At 41.0% G+C, this 14,934-nt stretch overlaps 1 protein-coding gene across 6 annotated transcripts in view; it reads left to right on the forward strand.

Annotated features, from left to right (window-relative positions):
* The window catches only part of TRIM44 (tripartite motif containing 44), a 118,947-nt gene that overhangs the window by 63,685 nt on the left and 40,328 nt on the right, over positions 1-14,934 (forward strand). Inside the window, exon 5 of one of the 6 annotated variants that reach the window (XM_019948348.3) lies at positions 10,452-10,743. The exons of the other annotated variants lie outside the window; for them this stretch is intronic. Coding sequence (XP_019803907.1) covers positions 10,452-10,497 — 46 coding nt within the window. The 3' untranslated portion in view covers positions 10,498-10,743. Of the gene's footprint in view, positions 1-10,451; positions 10,744-14,934 lie in introns of those variants that run through there. 6 annotated transcript variants of the gene reach the window in all.

Genomic DNA, 14,934 nt, shown 5'->3' on the forward strand with positions numbered 1-14,934 from the left:
TTTCCTCCCTTCCTCCCTTTCTCATGACCCAGTGTATAGGTCCTGTGCTATATATTGGGCATATAATGAAAATTAAGACAGACATGGTCCCTGCCTTGTGGATCCTAAGTCTAGTAGGAGAGACAGGCATATAACTGGGCACTTCTACTTTGGGGAGTGTACTATGATTAAGTGAAGTTTAGGCTGCTTTAGGAAGGGAAGCTCACCAGAAAAGGTTATGTGTAAACGGAGGTCTGAAGGATGAGAAGGCAGACAAAGGAGAGGCAGAGATAGAGCTGTCCTATGGATAGGAAACAACTTGTGTAATAGCTCCAGACAAGAGAAGAGCGGAGGAAAGAAAGCAGAGTCCAGATCACTGAGGGCCTTACAGGCCTCCTTCTCTCCCGCAGAGTGTGGGAGGGCATTAAATAATTTAAAACATGGATTAACCTGAGGAGATTTGCATTTAGGAAGTCTCCTCTGCCTGCAGGATGGGAAATGAATTGGAGGTGGGTCAGAGCCTGGGAGACTAGTTAGATTAGGCTAGTGATGGGAGCTTATATCAACATCTTCTCTAGCTATTGACCAAGTTCTCACCATTTTACACAGACCTTTGGTTTAGATAAACTCTTTAAATTATCTCCTTGGCACTCTGCCTCTTCGCTCAAAACTAGCTCTAGCTCCAGCTCCTTAAAATCCAGACCAAGCAGAGCCCTAGACCTTTTCTTCCTCAGAAAGAGAGTTCAAACAAGACCAGTATAAAGAAAACACCTTAGCAGATGTAGCGAGCAGACTCCACAGGATAGAAATGGCATTTCTGTCTTGGGAGAGCCTGATAAGGATGGACATGTTCATCTTGTCTTTATGGCTACATGCCAGAGTCATGTTGATTAGAAGAATACAGGGACCTTGTGAAGAGATTAACTCCCTTCAAAGATACTATTCAGTGTGAGATACTGGCTTCAGAGTTTAATTGCAGATTCCTTCTTGTCATTTTGACAAGATTGTGGTGAAGTATAGAGTTTCTTTACTAGCAACCAAGATGTCACGCTGTCTCCCTCGAGCCAGGCTGCCGTGGATATCAGTAGGGATTCTCTTGGACTGGGACTTTATTGGTAAAATGAGCACTTGAAAAAAATCATGTTCCAATTTGGCAGAAAGAGGAAAGATGAGTCGAATTTTCCTTTTACCCTTTAAATTCATACTTGTTGGTTCCATTCAGTTTGTGCTGAACTACCATTTGGCTCAGTTTCTTCCAATTAACACTTCAGGGCAGATTGCCTTTGATCTGAAATTTCTCTTTTATGATATACTTTACTGTCTCAGTAAGCCAGAGTTTTGTTCCAAAGGCTTTTGTATTGCTGACGGTGTTAAATGAGAGTTTGATGTGTAAGGAAAACAGGAAGGAGTGTGGGTCTGCCTGCACAGGGGATGGAAGAGAAATGAATCTGGAGACCCTGCGTTCCAGGTCTGCTTGGATTTTCATGCCTGTGTCTCCTTTGCTAGTATTCTTTCCACACAGCCACTTCCCTGCTGTCTGCACAGAAGTCCAGGGAGAATTGAATTCCAGCCACTCTCCATGGTGGTCAGAACAAAGGAAAATTCCTATCCTTTTGAAAATTATTTGTCTATAATAGATCTGTATTTTTCTCCATTCTACCAGCTAGAGTCTCCCTGCCTTTTTTTTTTGTTTTCAGTTTTGACTTCCCAAGCTGTTTGACGTGAGGTGGCCAAGTATTTGTGCTTTTGGTCATGTCTGTGCCTTGTTCTGATTTTTATTGTGTATTTGTCCTGTAATTAACAACAATAATAGGCAAAGCTGCTGTTTAAGTTTTACTACGTACAGTGTTTTATATATATTCTCTTTTAACCCTCATGTAAAGCTAATGATGTAGTTATTATTCTACTTGTAAAATGAGGACATGAATGCCCAGAAAGATTAACTTGCCCTAGATCACACAGCTAGTAGAAGCAGAGCTAGGACTTGAATCTAGTCTGGCTTCAGAGCTCATGCCTTCAACCACCTGTCTCTGAGAGGCCAGCACACTTCTCTCTGTGACCCTGAATGAATAAGAGGATTCACGCCCACTTGTCAGCACATCACTTTGGTCTTGTTCCTCTCACCTAGGAGTTCTTACTGGCTTTGACGTTGAAATGATGTGGCCTCTGTTTGCTGCACGCTACCTCTCCTCTCCTTAGCCTCTGTCATTATGAGGGGATATTTCTTCATCTCATCCTCACACAGTGTCCCCTGAGGGTCAGCAGCAAAAGGGGTGCTTTTAGACTCCCGGGGGAACAGGTAAGCAAGCCTTCCTTTGACCCTGCAGAATTAGCTGCCAGTTGCCCCTCCATCCAGTAGTTACTCTTCACACTCATGATACAGTCGTGCAGATGACAAGGTTTCTTGGAGCGTATGGAGGAGCAAAAGTCCTAATATGTGGAACGTGGATATTAACCACTGTAGAGTCACCTTTGAAGAGGGTGTCTTTGAAGCCCAGAGTGATTCTTTTTTTCCAAGCAAAAAAAAAGCAGTTTACACTTTTGACAGCAATTTTCTGTCTCCTCGTGCTATTATGGGAGATGTTGTGTTTGCGCCCTCGCAGATTGGCTCCTTCTGTGCTCCTGCCGGAGCCTGCTGAGAAGTAATGTATGTTCACGGAGAGGGGGTGGCAGTGGGCTCTGCTGCCTTAGAGCTGTTGTGTAGTGGAAGGAAGTCAGAGAGGGAAGGACCCTTAAACTCTTGTGTTCAGAGGACACAGGAGCAAGGTCAGTTTTAAATTTTGATTTGCGATTGAGATTTTCTGTGAATTTTTTTTAACTAAGAAGAAAAAGGCTTTTTAACAGTAACAGCCATACTTAAGATTTTGGTAGAACTTTTCATCTTTAGAGCTGGCTCTTATTCAGGCAAAAAGCTCCTGCTGAGATCAGTGTGAATCTGACCCATGCTGATTCTCTGATCAAATGGGCAATGAGTTCTGAAGGAATAGGAGCTCAAGGAGAGTCAGCAGACCTGCCTTCTATCCTTGGTTTACCTGGGACCAACGGTGTGACCTTGGGCAAGTCCTTTAACCTCCTTGCTTCTTTGTAGTCTGTTTTTACTTCCCTGTAAATACTAGCCTTTCTTTCCCCCACTCTGCACCCAGTTTTTTGGGATATAAATACAGTGGAGGAATACAATCATATATTAAATATGTGGAGGAATACAGTCATATATTAAATATGAAATGAAAAGAATCTGCTTCTAGGTTCTGTAATTTGGTAGATTTTTTTGTACATTTCTCAATTTTGTTTCTTTAAACATTTTCTTGGGGCTATATACTAGGTACTCTTTTTCTCCCCTCTAAAATAACAATCATATATATGTTCTTAGATATGACATTTCTCTTCCTGATGACTTAGTTTGTAGAGATAAGAGGGGTCTAAGTCAGTGATATGCTTAGGTTTCTTTTGTCCTCCGATTGCAAATGTATGGTTTTGTTTTTACATTATCTTCATTTCAGAAGAACCTAGCTGGAAGCCAAAGAAAATGTCTCTGATACCTGTGACATAGAGTGGAACTGTCAGGGCTGTGTGTTATCCAGAAGTGGGGTTCCAACATCTAAGTTTGTCTTCAGTACAGAGAGTCTCTTAGCTGTCACATTTCCCTCTTATGGAGCCTGAGCTGACTTTGTTTTCCTCTGCTGATATGAATTATTTATCCTCTACTCACTCAGATGAAGGATGAAGCCATGCTATGCATTGTACTGCCTATCTATAATAAAAGCAAACCTTCTTCTGAAAGTAATTGATTTTCAGATATTTACCTGCGAGAGTCACAACTTTATTTTATTTTGTGCATATTGGCCTATAACCAGAGAATCCATTCACAGCTGGAAAAGTCAGCTGAGGTACCTCTAGTTTATTTCATCTGCCTCACAGTGGAAATGCCAGCTAGGAGCAGCCTGTATTCTGACATACACCTGCCTGCCTTTTCTGGCTTCATAATGCTAAGAAAAAAGGCCCAGTGGGAAGAGACCTGGATGTCACTTTCCATGGTGTGGTTTTATGCTAATCAACTTTTGTTTGCCATCCAATATGTAGTTATGATGCTTGACAGGCTAACCTTGTTTATGTCTTTGACCTCAGAGCTTATCAGGATAACATTTACCTCTAGGAGCTCTGTTTCCTAATCTCTTTAGCAAGAAAAATTGCAGAGGAATTTTTTCATTCATTTTCAATTGTCTACTGTGTTGCCAGGCCCCATGCTAGGCCTCAGAGATACGCAGATGAAAAAGACTTTGTCCCTGCATTTAAAGATATCAAAGTCTAGTTCAAATGAGAGAACTAAGTAAACAATTTCACATTTAGGTACAATATAATAATTATTATTATAATTATAAATTACTATAAGGAAGCATTTATTGATTGCCAACCATGTACCACGAAGTATTTTAAACATTTTTTATTTCTCACAACAGTCCTAACAAGTGGCTAATACATTATCTTCATTTCTCAGCCAAATGAGAAAACTGAGTTGCAGAGAGGTTATACATACACTAACGAGGTCACTCAGCTAAAAAGTGGTAGAGCCAGTAATTCAAATTCAAGTAGGCTGACTTGAGAATGTGGGCTCTTAACCACTACAGTATAAAGATTCTCTATAATAAATATGTTGGATGTAGAATAGGATACAACTAACTCAGGATAGAGAATCAGAAAAGATAGCATTTGTGCTGGACTTTGAAGGATGGGTGTAGGGGTAGGGTTTTGCAGATGCAAAGGGTAGGAAGGCCATACAAGCACAGGGATCAGCATTTCTAAAGGCTCAGAGGAATGAAAACGCATGTGCTATATGGGGAATGGTGAGGAGCTACATGACTGGACTGTTGGCAGGGGATGAGAAGAGGGAGGCTGAGTCTCCCTTGTACAGGGTCTTGTGTGTCATTTGAGGCACCAAAAGGTTTGTACCGTTTCCTGTTAGGCTTTACCGCTTGACTACAGCATGGTCCTATTCATAGAAGAAATGGATGGACTTTTGAATCTTATGGATCTCTTCCGGTAGTCACATCTCATGAGTTATGTGTAAATTGTTTGCTTTCTCTGTGCCTCAGTTTCTCCATCAAGCAGCACATTTTACTATACTTAAAGGACAAGTATTTTATGAAGCATTAAAAGTGTTCTCCTTTTGGGTTTCTTCTTTTATATGGAAAAGCAAGCAACTGGGATAAAGTAATTATAAAAGGAAATTGTTTGATTTTTATCTTATTTATACCTTGTTTTGACAGCTCCAGCCTTCCTCTAACTTACAATCAAATTTGGAGAGTAGATACCCAGTTCCTTCTAAATTGATGGAGATAAGGAATACTAAAGCACCAACATTTTCCAAATAGATTTAAGTCTACAGATATTTCTTAGAAACTAGTCAAAGAATTAAATTGATGTCACATTTGTCCCTGAGTTAGATCTGGTGCTGAAGAGCCTGGTTGGAGCCTAGTTCTCTTCTTCCTGGTTTATCTTCGTAGCCATTTTGGACTGGCACTAAGCATAATAGATTTTAGGAAGTCAAAAAACTCCAGTCTGTGTCTTAAGAATAACTAAATTTGATGTCATTGGTTATGCCCTCCCTCACCTGTGGCAGCCACGGCAAAATGTTGTTAGTGGTGTCCTTTTCATTTTAGGAGAAATGTGCTGGTCTCTAGCATCTTCTCACTTTCTGTCAGTGAGAGGCAGGCAAGAGGTGAATAATTCCATTTCCCCAATAACTTCCAAGGAGCCTTCCTTTTTTTGTAAGTTCCATGTGGCTGAACTGCATTCACCTCTTTACCCGGAAACCCACAGCACGTGTCTGTACCAGATGTTGGGAGCAGAAGCGGGTGTGTTTTTTTGTTTTGTTTTAGGTTTTTTCTTTTTTCTTTTCAAGACGGTATGAAGTTTACAGTCATTGAGTGCAGGTTTCTTTAAAATTAGAACTGCAAGAAGGTAGTTTCAGAACATTGAGAAAGGTATCCAAAGGCTGTGATAAAACTGGGGTACCCTAAATGGTGAGGTCTTTGCCAAGGACCAATATTCAAGGGCCTGTCCTGTTTGGACCTAGGACCTACTATGAGTGGTTATAGGGTCATAAAAAAAAATACTTCTTTAGCCACAAGCAGACGTTTTAGGGAAGAAAAACACTTTCTTACATAAGTGCCTCATTCCCCCACTCCTTAGCACCACTACCAGTTGTTCCCTGTAGGTTGTAATGTGGTTGTAAAACAGAAAAGCATTTTGTTTCCTTGGTGAGTACATGTCTCCTTCCCCTCTGGTTCTATCAATTCTGTTTAAAGGGAAGTGAGATTGAGCATGAGAAAAACTGTACAGAGAGGGAGGGGCTGACAGAATTACAGAGAAGGTAGGCAAAGAAGCATTTCTCAGCTGTCCCTGGCTGCCAGATGCATCTTGGTCCAGATGCTGTGGGGCAGTGTGCAGTCTTATTCCATCTCGCAGGTATTGCCACTCAGACAAGAACCAGTTAAAACTGACCAAGCTGCCAACTTTGCCCTGACTTTCAGGGTTGTTCAGGGCTAGCAGCTAAACAGCTCTAATAGTGATACCTGCTTATGTGTCGAACATAAAATAGGAGCTAGACCTATGTATATTATTTCAAAGCTTAAAAAACCTGTTAAATATAGTTATTCTCATTTTCTTTTTACAGATGAGGAAATTGATATTATAAGAAGTTAAGTGACTAAGCCGTGGTCACACAGTTAGAAAGTAAGTCAGCCAGGATTAGAACCCAGATCTGTCAGGCTTAAAATTCCGTGCCTTCAACCACTACACTACCCTGCCTTTCTCAGGAGATGGAAGATTCACATCTTCCAACATCTTGGCTGGGAATAAGTAAAGTTAATGGATGGAATTGTGACAAGCCAACAGGGATTTGGCATTTTTATCAGAAAAATTTTTTTCATTTTCTTTATTGAGTGCCAACAAGCAGTTTGTATGAGACAGAAGTTGAGGTGGAACTTGCCAGGAAAATGCCTAAGGTGGAATGAATAGGAACTTCTCTCCCCAGACAGGTAAACGTTAGTTTGCTCCCTGGCTTTTGTGGAGCGGGCAACTGCCATCACCTCTTCTGAAAGAGCCACTGTTCACCCAGTGGCAGGTGCAGGCCAACTGTTGTCATGACAACAGCAGGAGAGGCAAGCAGTTTAATTCTAGAACTGATAATTAACTGGGGGTGGGGTGGAGGTGGGGAGAGAAATGGGGGGATAATTGTTTCAGAAGGGAAAACTTAGCAATTACCAGCCAGCTGCATAGATAAAAAGGCCAGGCACAGATGCTCCAGCCCAGCATGCCCTTGGGATTCAGCACTCATCCCCTCTGGTTAGGAATTTTTGATAAATGAAAATGAAGGGTCGAGTTCCCAGCCAATCAAGACTCTTTAAGGAACCAAATAAAGAAAGAGGAAGTTACATATGCTGTAAAAAGAAATGCAGGGGACCAGATAAATGACTACCCTAAATGACATTACCGAGCCAGAAGCGCTATCCAAACTCTGCAGGAAGAATTCACGCTTGGAGGTAAAACAGGACCCACAAGGCCTACCCATTGTGAGTTTCTGCTTCTGTGGATGGAATGAGGGGAGAGTGGCATATTGGAAAGAAAATAAAAAGAAGACTTGCGGAGATGATGAACTTGTTTAGGTCCTTGATCATCACGGCTAGTAGTCTATCAACCCCTCAGAGATTGCAATAGTGAACGTAAGCTAAGCATTCCGCATGGATCATCTATCTCATTTAAGCCTTACAGCCACCTAGGAGGACAGTGCTGTTATTATTCTCATATCAGACTTAGACATGTTCAGCACTTTGCCCAAGGTAACAGAGCTACTAAGTCAATATACTGAGTCCTGTTATCCTATTGATTTGTGTTTTTAAAATAAAACCTCTACTACTCTATGGGGAAGTCGTGGTCCCAATCTAGAATAATATCAGACTTAAGTAGATTAAACAGTTTACAATAAAAAGGAAAATAATATTTTTTCTAGTAGAATAAATGTAAGCTACAAAATAAAAATTACTAGATAAGCAGTGTTGGAGAATGTCCTATCATGTGTTTGAGATCTGTCAGACTCATAGTTCACAGGTTAGCCCTGTGTCTCAAGCTCTGACCAGATGAATAAGTGTGAGTCAGGATTTCTTCCTAACTTGTTCTGTGGCTCAGGGCATGTTAAGGCTTAGAAGAGGAGATGACATTACACAATGCAAAGTGACTGTCCAAAACTCCTCTGATGATATATTTTCACCAAACTTCCATGTTTTATGTATTGTTCATGGGAAAAATGCCACAGTGTGTAGCAAGACCTCCCTGTATTCCAGAGTGTATGTGTAATGTACACGTGTGTGTATGAAAGAGAGACAAAGAGAGAGTTGGTGGGGGAGAGAGGTGGGGTGGGAAGAAGGGGGGGAAGAGAGAAGGAGAGGGAGGAAGATTTTCCTTTAAAACAGCGAGTCTCAGTGAAAGGAGAAGCATGGTGCTCATTCAGCAGTATTTACAGATCACATACTTTGTTCCAGGCATTGTCTTTGGTGCTCAGAATACAGTTTTCCACAAAACATTCAAGGTCCATGCCCTCAAAGAACTTGTAGTCTAGAGTCTCAAGTAAGGATTGAGGAATGTAAGTGGTATGTAATTTAAAAACACATTTTAAAGAAACCCATTACTTCTTCTGTTAAAACCTAATACAGGGAATAAAACTCGCCTAGTCCTTCTGGCTGGTAGGAAAATGTGTAAAAGATAGAATGCAGGAGAAGTATAGGTTGATAATCACTACTTAAAACTATGAGCTTCCCCTTGATTTTCCAGAGGTTTGACAAACTAATAAGTTGTTGTTGCCTTTGCAAGTGAAACAATATCAAAATTTGGGAGCTCGACTGACACAATAATTGTGCTGGAAAATGTAATTTTGTCTGCATAATGGAAGTGGGATCATTTCAAGAAGATCTCATTAATGTGCTGTTCATCTACAAAGAGCAATGTAACCTTTCTCTTATTAGATTAGTGTAGGGTCATGATGCAAAAGGCGGTTGGAATAATTCTCAGTCTTGTTCTAAGAAAATAAATTAAGCACTGACTAGGAGTCTAGATATGTGAATCAAAATCATTGAAGACAGAAAAACAATGTAGCCACTCATTCTGAAATTGACATAAGCTCCTTTCATTTCTGTAGGTTTCATTCCATCTAGCCATTTATTTAACAAATTATTTCCAATGTCTGCTATGTGCCAGGCAGCGCTAGGTGTTGCAACTATCATAGAAATCAGAACCAAAAACGGTCCCTTTTTTCACGGTGCTTACTATATAGTGATTGGTCTCTCCTCCACATTTCAGGGCCATACATCTGTTCTGTGTCTGCTCAGCTCTCCCCAAGCTTAAAGAATCAGCACCCTACTAAAAAGAGGCATGTCATGTGCAGTTATAAATGGAAATCCCCCAGTGCAGAGCCTTCCCAGGTATATTAGACTGAACACTGATTGAGTTGTTGACTTAGTCTTTTAAACTAGGGTTCCGTGGTCCAATAAGTCTGGCAAATGCTGCTTATTTACCCACCTCTTGGAGTTCCACAAGTACCATGGTATAATAAAGTCTTCGAGCAGTCCTGTGATAATGAGACTTATTTACTTTGTTTAACCCAGCATTTCCAAACTTATTGACCATAAGGATCCTTTAACCCCTATCACATAAATATCCTTTAGAAACAGTGTTCCTCAATGGATGTGGCTCATCGTCCACTAGATGTTGAGACCTACTGCTGATGATTTGCCATCTAGAAAGAGAGTATAAGAAATGTAAGGCAATATATAGTAAGAGTCCACATCTCTTAGGTTGAAATCTTGTTGTACTCCAAAAAACTAGGTCTTCTGAACCATTTCTCTACTGTTATTGAGGTAATTTATGTCTAATACAAATGGGAGTGTAGCTATCAGAGGTACAAATAATTGAAACTGGTACAGATTCCTGGCAAAAGAAAGTCTAGAGAGGGCCACTGGGATATTTTTTTTTAATTGAAATGAAAATGAATCTTGGATGTCCGTGATTCCATTCAAAAATAAAATAGCCATCATAAATAAGTTTTTTGTTCTTTTCGTCTTAATAACATAATTTGTGTCATTTTTTAACAATAAAAAAGTTTTAGTTCCAGTGTATACCAAGCACCCAGCACATTGCCTAGTATGGAGTAGACCCTCAGATATTGGTTGAATGAATGACTGAAACAGACAGTGACGAGGAACATTACTAAATACAAAGCAATACAGAAAAATATCATTTTTCCTATTTTAAGTCAGTGTATAAAGTGGGCGTATCCTTCTGTTACATGACAGTGCCTCTTACATCTAATAGCTATCATATGCCTACCACAGGTTGGAGGAACTAAGAAAAAATATATATAAAAGTATTTTGCAAACTGTTAAGTGCTGCATCTAAGTAGTTGTGTTTGTTTCTTTTACCAGTGGTCATGGAGGTGCTCAGCATTCTGTGTGTCAGAAATTTCCCTGATATGACCAGGCCCTGATGCCAAGTGGATTATACGCCAGGATCGCAGTATTCTGACTTACAGACCAAGAGAGGAAGGCAGTAAGACTAGGATGTCAGGCCTTTGATAGTACTTCTCTGTCCCTCAGTTTTCTCATCAGTCATCTAGTACCCACTCTGTCTATATTAAGGATCAAATGCGATAACCTACATGAATGATAGTAAGGTATGCAAATAAGAAATGCAAATGATGCCCTATACCCTTAGAAAGTATAAGCATTAAACAAGCAAAACAGAACTGGGTGATATAAAGTTGTCTTTTCATAATGTTATTTGTTAAGACATAATTGTGTTTGTAACCTGAGGTTCATGTATGAGTCATTTAAACAAATATTTATCAGCAATAACAAAGGAAACAGGAAGATTACCCTTGATTCAGCACCTTTACAATTTACAGGGTGTACACAGACATCTCATTTCCTTATTTGAGCAAACCTGAGAGGTGGTTTTGCTATCCCCATGTTACATAGATGAGGAAATTGAATGAGAGTAAGTGACCTGTCCAACGTGGCCCAGCTAGAGCTAGGAGTGGCAAGAGTCAGGACTTGGAGTGACGCCTTCTTGTTATACATCCTGTGCCTTTGCTCTCATAGCTGCTTTTGTTCAAAACATAACTCGTTCTCCTCCCTCTCCAGCATGCTTCTGACCTTGACTTCTCCTTTGCAGTAAATGGCATCATCTTGTCTCAGGCCAATAACCTAAGAGTCATACTCAATATCTCTCTTTTCTTCACATTGCAAATCCAATTAATCAACAAATTTTGTCAGATTTACCCTCAACTATAAGGACTTCTCACCTCCACTCCCTCACTATACCGGTCCGGGCCACGTAATTTCTCTCCAAGAATTCTACTGTCGTTCCCTCATTGCCACTGTTACTCATCCTTCCCCTCACTGTAACCCCTCCATTCCATTATTCACATAGATGCTAGAATGATCTTTTAGGATACAAAGGAAGTCATGTAATTATTCTATTTAGAATGCTCCAGTATGCATATATCATGTCTGGAACTTGCTTCAGAGTAACCTGGGGGGAGGAGGACCGATAAAGTCACACAAGATGAGATTCCCACCATCCTCACATCTGCTGCTCACCCCACGGCTCACTCCAGCTATGCAGCTTTCTTACTCTCCTTCAGACAGAGGTCACATTCCTTCCTACTTCAGGGCCTTCGTGCTTGGGTTCCCTTCCACCTGATGCTTATCCCCAGATCTTCACATGGCTCCTTCTCTCACATTATCTAGGCCTCTGCTGAAATGTTGCCTCTTCAGACCTTCATTCCTTCCTTACCTGCTTTGGTTTTCTGCATATACTTGTCACTGCATGAAAATGTATTTAACTTATTATTTTCTTTCTTCCCCACTAGAAAATAAATGTTATGAGGGTAAAAGCTTTGTCTTTTTCACCACTGTACTGTTAGTGCCTAGAACATTATAGGGACTCAGTTAATTTTTGAATAAACAAATAGCTATGCAAAACCTGTTTTCAAAGTTGTAGAGAGAACCCTCGTTTGGAATAGGAAAACCTTAGATTCACTTGATTATATTCTCAGTCTGTCACCTTGTGCAGGTCATTTACCTGCAGCTGTTATTTGTGAATCTGCGTTTGTTATCCACCAACAGCCTGTGAGTTTCTGAATGGCAGCATCTGTACTTGATTTTTCTTTATCTCAGTAGTAGGCATAGCAAGTCTGTTACACTATTTGATAACTATATACATGAGCAGTACTTTGCTGTGTTCCAGACTTGGAAAATGACTGACCAGGACTCATGAATCCTTGGCTCTTCTTTAGATAATAATGATCATGGCCATAATAGCGAACACTGATTGAGGTCTTGCTGTGTGCCAGGCACTTTTCTAAGAGTGTTGCGTTTCATGAGTTCATTTAATCCTTATAATAGCCCCATAGGGGTAGAGGCTGTTACTATCCCCATTTTCCAGGAAAGGAAAATTAAACACAGAAAGACCAAATAATTTGCCCAAGATCACATAGCCAGTAAATGATAGAGCGCCAGGGTTTGAACCAAAGCCATCTGGCTGTAGAGTCTGTATTCTTAGCCAACTCTCTCTACTGCCTTCTCAAATCACCACTGTAGGCTTACACTGAGGTAGGTAGGTAGGTAGATAGATAGATAATTTAGTAAATAAATATTAAAAAAATAAAAGTTCACCCATGTACACCTGCTCTAATGAAGGGTTTTAATTTAAGTATTCCAGGCTAGTTTCTTTGCTCTTTTCACTTAAAGCTACACACATGCCCTGTCTGCTCTGCTTGAGCCTTCTGAGAAGGGTAGGGCTGCAGCAGTGAGAGCTTTGGATGGGGCAAACTGTGCACTCAGGACTGTGGAGAGATTTGGGCAGTGCTCTTTCCCTGTCCTTGGCAAGTGATGGGCTGCAGAGGTGCTTTCATGTCAGTGGCCACCCTTTCAGCTGCAGACTTGTGTGCCTTGTCCATGATGAGGTTGGAGAACAGCGGCCTGTCTGAGCCAGCAGTAGTGCAGGCTGCTTGCTGTCTGGAAAAGCAGGGTGCAAACTCAAATGTGTCATCCTGAGATAGTTCCCAAAATAAACAGATTTTTTGTGCTGACTCTTGCTTTTCTAACTGAGGCCTGACTGTTTCCTCTTTCTTCCCTTAAAACAATCTTTCTAGAAGGCATTTCTCTTCTTCCCTGCCTTTGAGTGATAGGGCTGACATCTGGGAAGAAGGAAGTGATCTACTCCTTCAAAAGTTATATCTCCATCAGACCTGAAAGCTGTTTAAAATTCAGTCTTTGCCTCTGGAGCTCTTGAGTCAAGGTGAGGAGTGCTCAAGCCAGCCTTCTGACTCCCTGAGAACTGGAAGTAAAGGGTGAGCTCTTGTCCTGAATCAACCATCATCAGTCAGTAAAGAAGTCTTTAGGAGGGAATCTTTGCCTGCAACCAGGGGGAAATGGCAAAGGATAGTCAGAAGATTATATGTGTGTACTACCCCATTATATATAAATAAAGGACTTGCACATCATGGATTCTGGTATCTGAGGGGCATCCTGGAATCAATTCCCTGTGGATATCAAGGCATGATATAGTATATGAAATAATCAGACAGCTTTAAGATAATACGTAATTAAAAACTGAATGTGTATTTTAGACTCCAGCAGTTTTAAGAGTTCTCAGAATTAGTGTGATGCACTGGTTAAAGAATATGGGCTTTGGGGTCAGAGGTTCTGGGTCTGAATTCCAGCCTCATCACCTACTAGCTATATAACCCTAGCCCTGCTATTTAAATTCCTTAGGCCTTGCTTTTCTCATCTGCAATAGGAAGATGATAATAGTATCTAAAATAAGATTACTGTGAGGATTAGTGAGATCATTCATTCAGTTAAAAAAAAATCTTCCGAGTGCCTTCTTTGAGCAAGGCCCTGTTCTAACTGCATGGGTACGTAAGTGCCCCTGAAATCTCAGTGACAACAAACATTTACTTCTCTCACATACTGCATGTCCACTGTGGATCAGCTTCAGCTCTGCTCCCTTCTCCTTCATTCTAAGGCAAAGGCTAAAGAGCAGCCCCTGCATGGGACATGCTGGCAAGGGGAAAAGAGCAGGGGCAAAATGGTGCAGCCCACCCCAGTGAGCAGGGGATCACTTTAGAGGCAAGTGAGAAGTGACTTCAGATCGAGAGAAGAGTCCCGAAGGTCCACAAGATTAGAATATCGTTGCTGTGATTCACATGAAAGATCTTGAAGTTCTAGGATTCTAGGCTTGGATTAGAACAGTAGCAGTGGGGAGAAAAGAATAGGTGGGGGAAACGTGGGTTTGGGGACTGGAGAGGACTTAGTGAGTGGCTGTATTTGAGAAATAAAAGAGAAAGATCTAAATCAAGAGCGCTGGCTTCCAAGCCTCGCTTTGCTGCTACTTAGTTATGTAAACTCAGGCAAGTCATTGAACCTTCTGGGCTTGAGTTTAACATTTATAAAATGAAAGACCTGAATTTGATGTGACCCCTGAGGTTCCCTCTAGCTCTATCCCTCTCTGGCGCTAAGACTCTGGAGTCTTTGTCTTAGGAGACCACAGACTACTGGGAGTGATGTTTATGGGAGGGAAGGTTGGCTTAGAGAGAAAGATGTTATAATGACTCCAGTTTGCATTTGTCTCAGCCCATTGGGTTGCGTGCCTTTCCTCTTTGCCTTTGCTCGTAGGTCACTTTCTCCTTGAGTTTGTTGTGAATCCAAAAAGGAGATAGAATTTATTTTTCATCTCCAAAGTGGGGTCCTTGGGAACACATAGAGCCTTGAGGTCATGGGACTAATGTAGCCTTATGCACAACGTTTCTCCAGCATCTTTTGGTATCCTGACATCTTTCTACACTTCTTCCAGTGTATTTCATGTTATGATAATACCTTCACAATGTCAGCCTGGGTGTCT

Source organism: Tursiops truncatus, chromosome 8, assembly GCF_011762595.2.
Source record: "Tursiops truncatus isolate mTurTru1 chromosome 8, mTurTru1.mat.Y, whole genome shotgun sequence".
NCBI lineage: Eukaryota > Metazoa > Chordata > Mammalia > Artiodactyla > Delphinidae > Tursiops > Tursiops truncatus.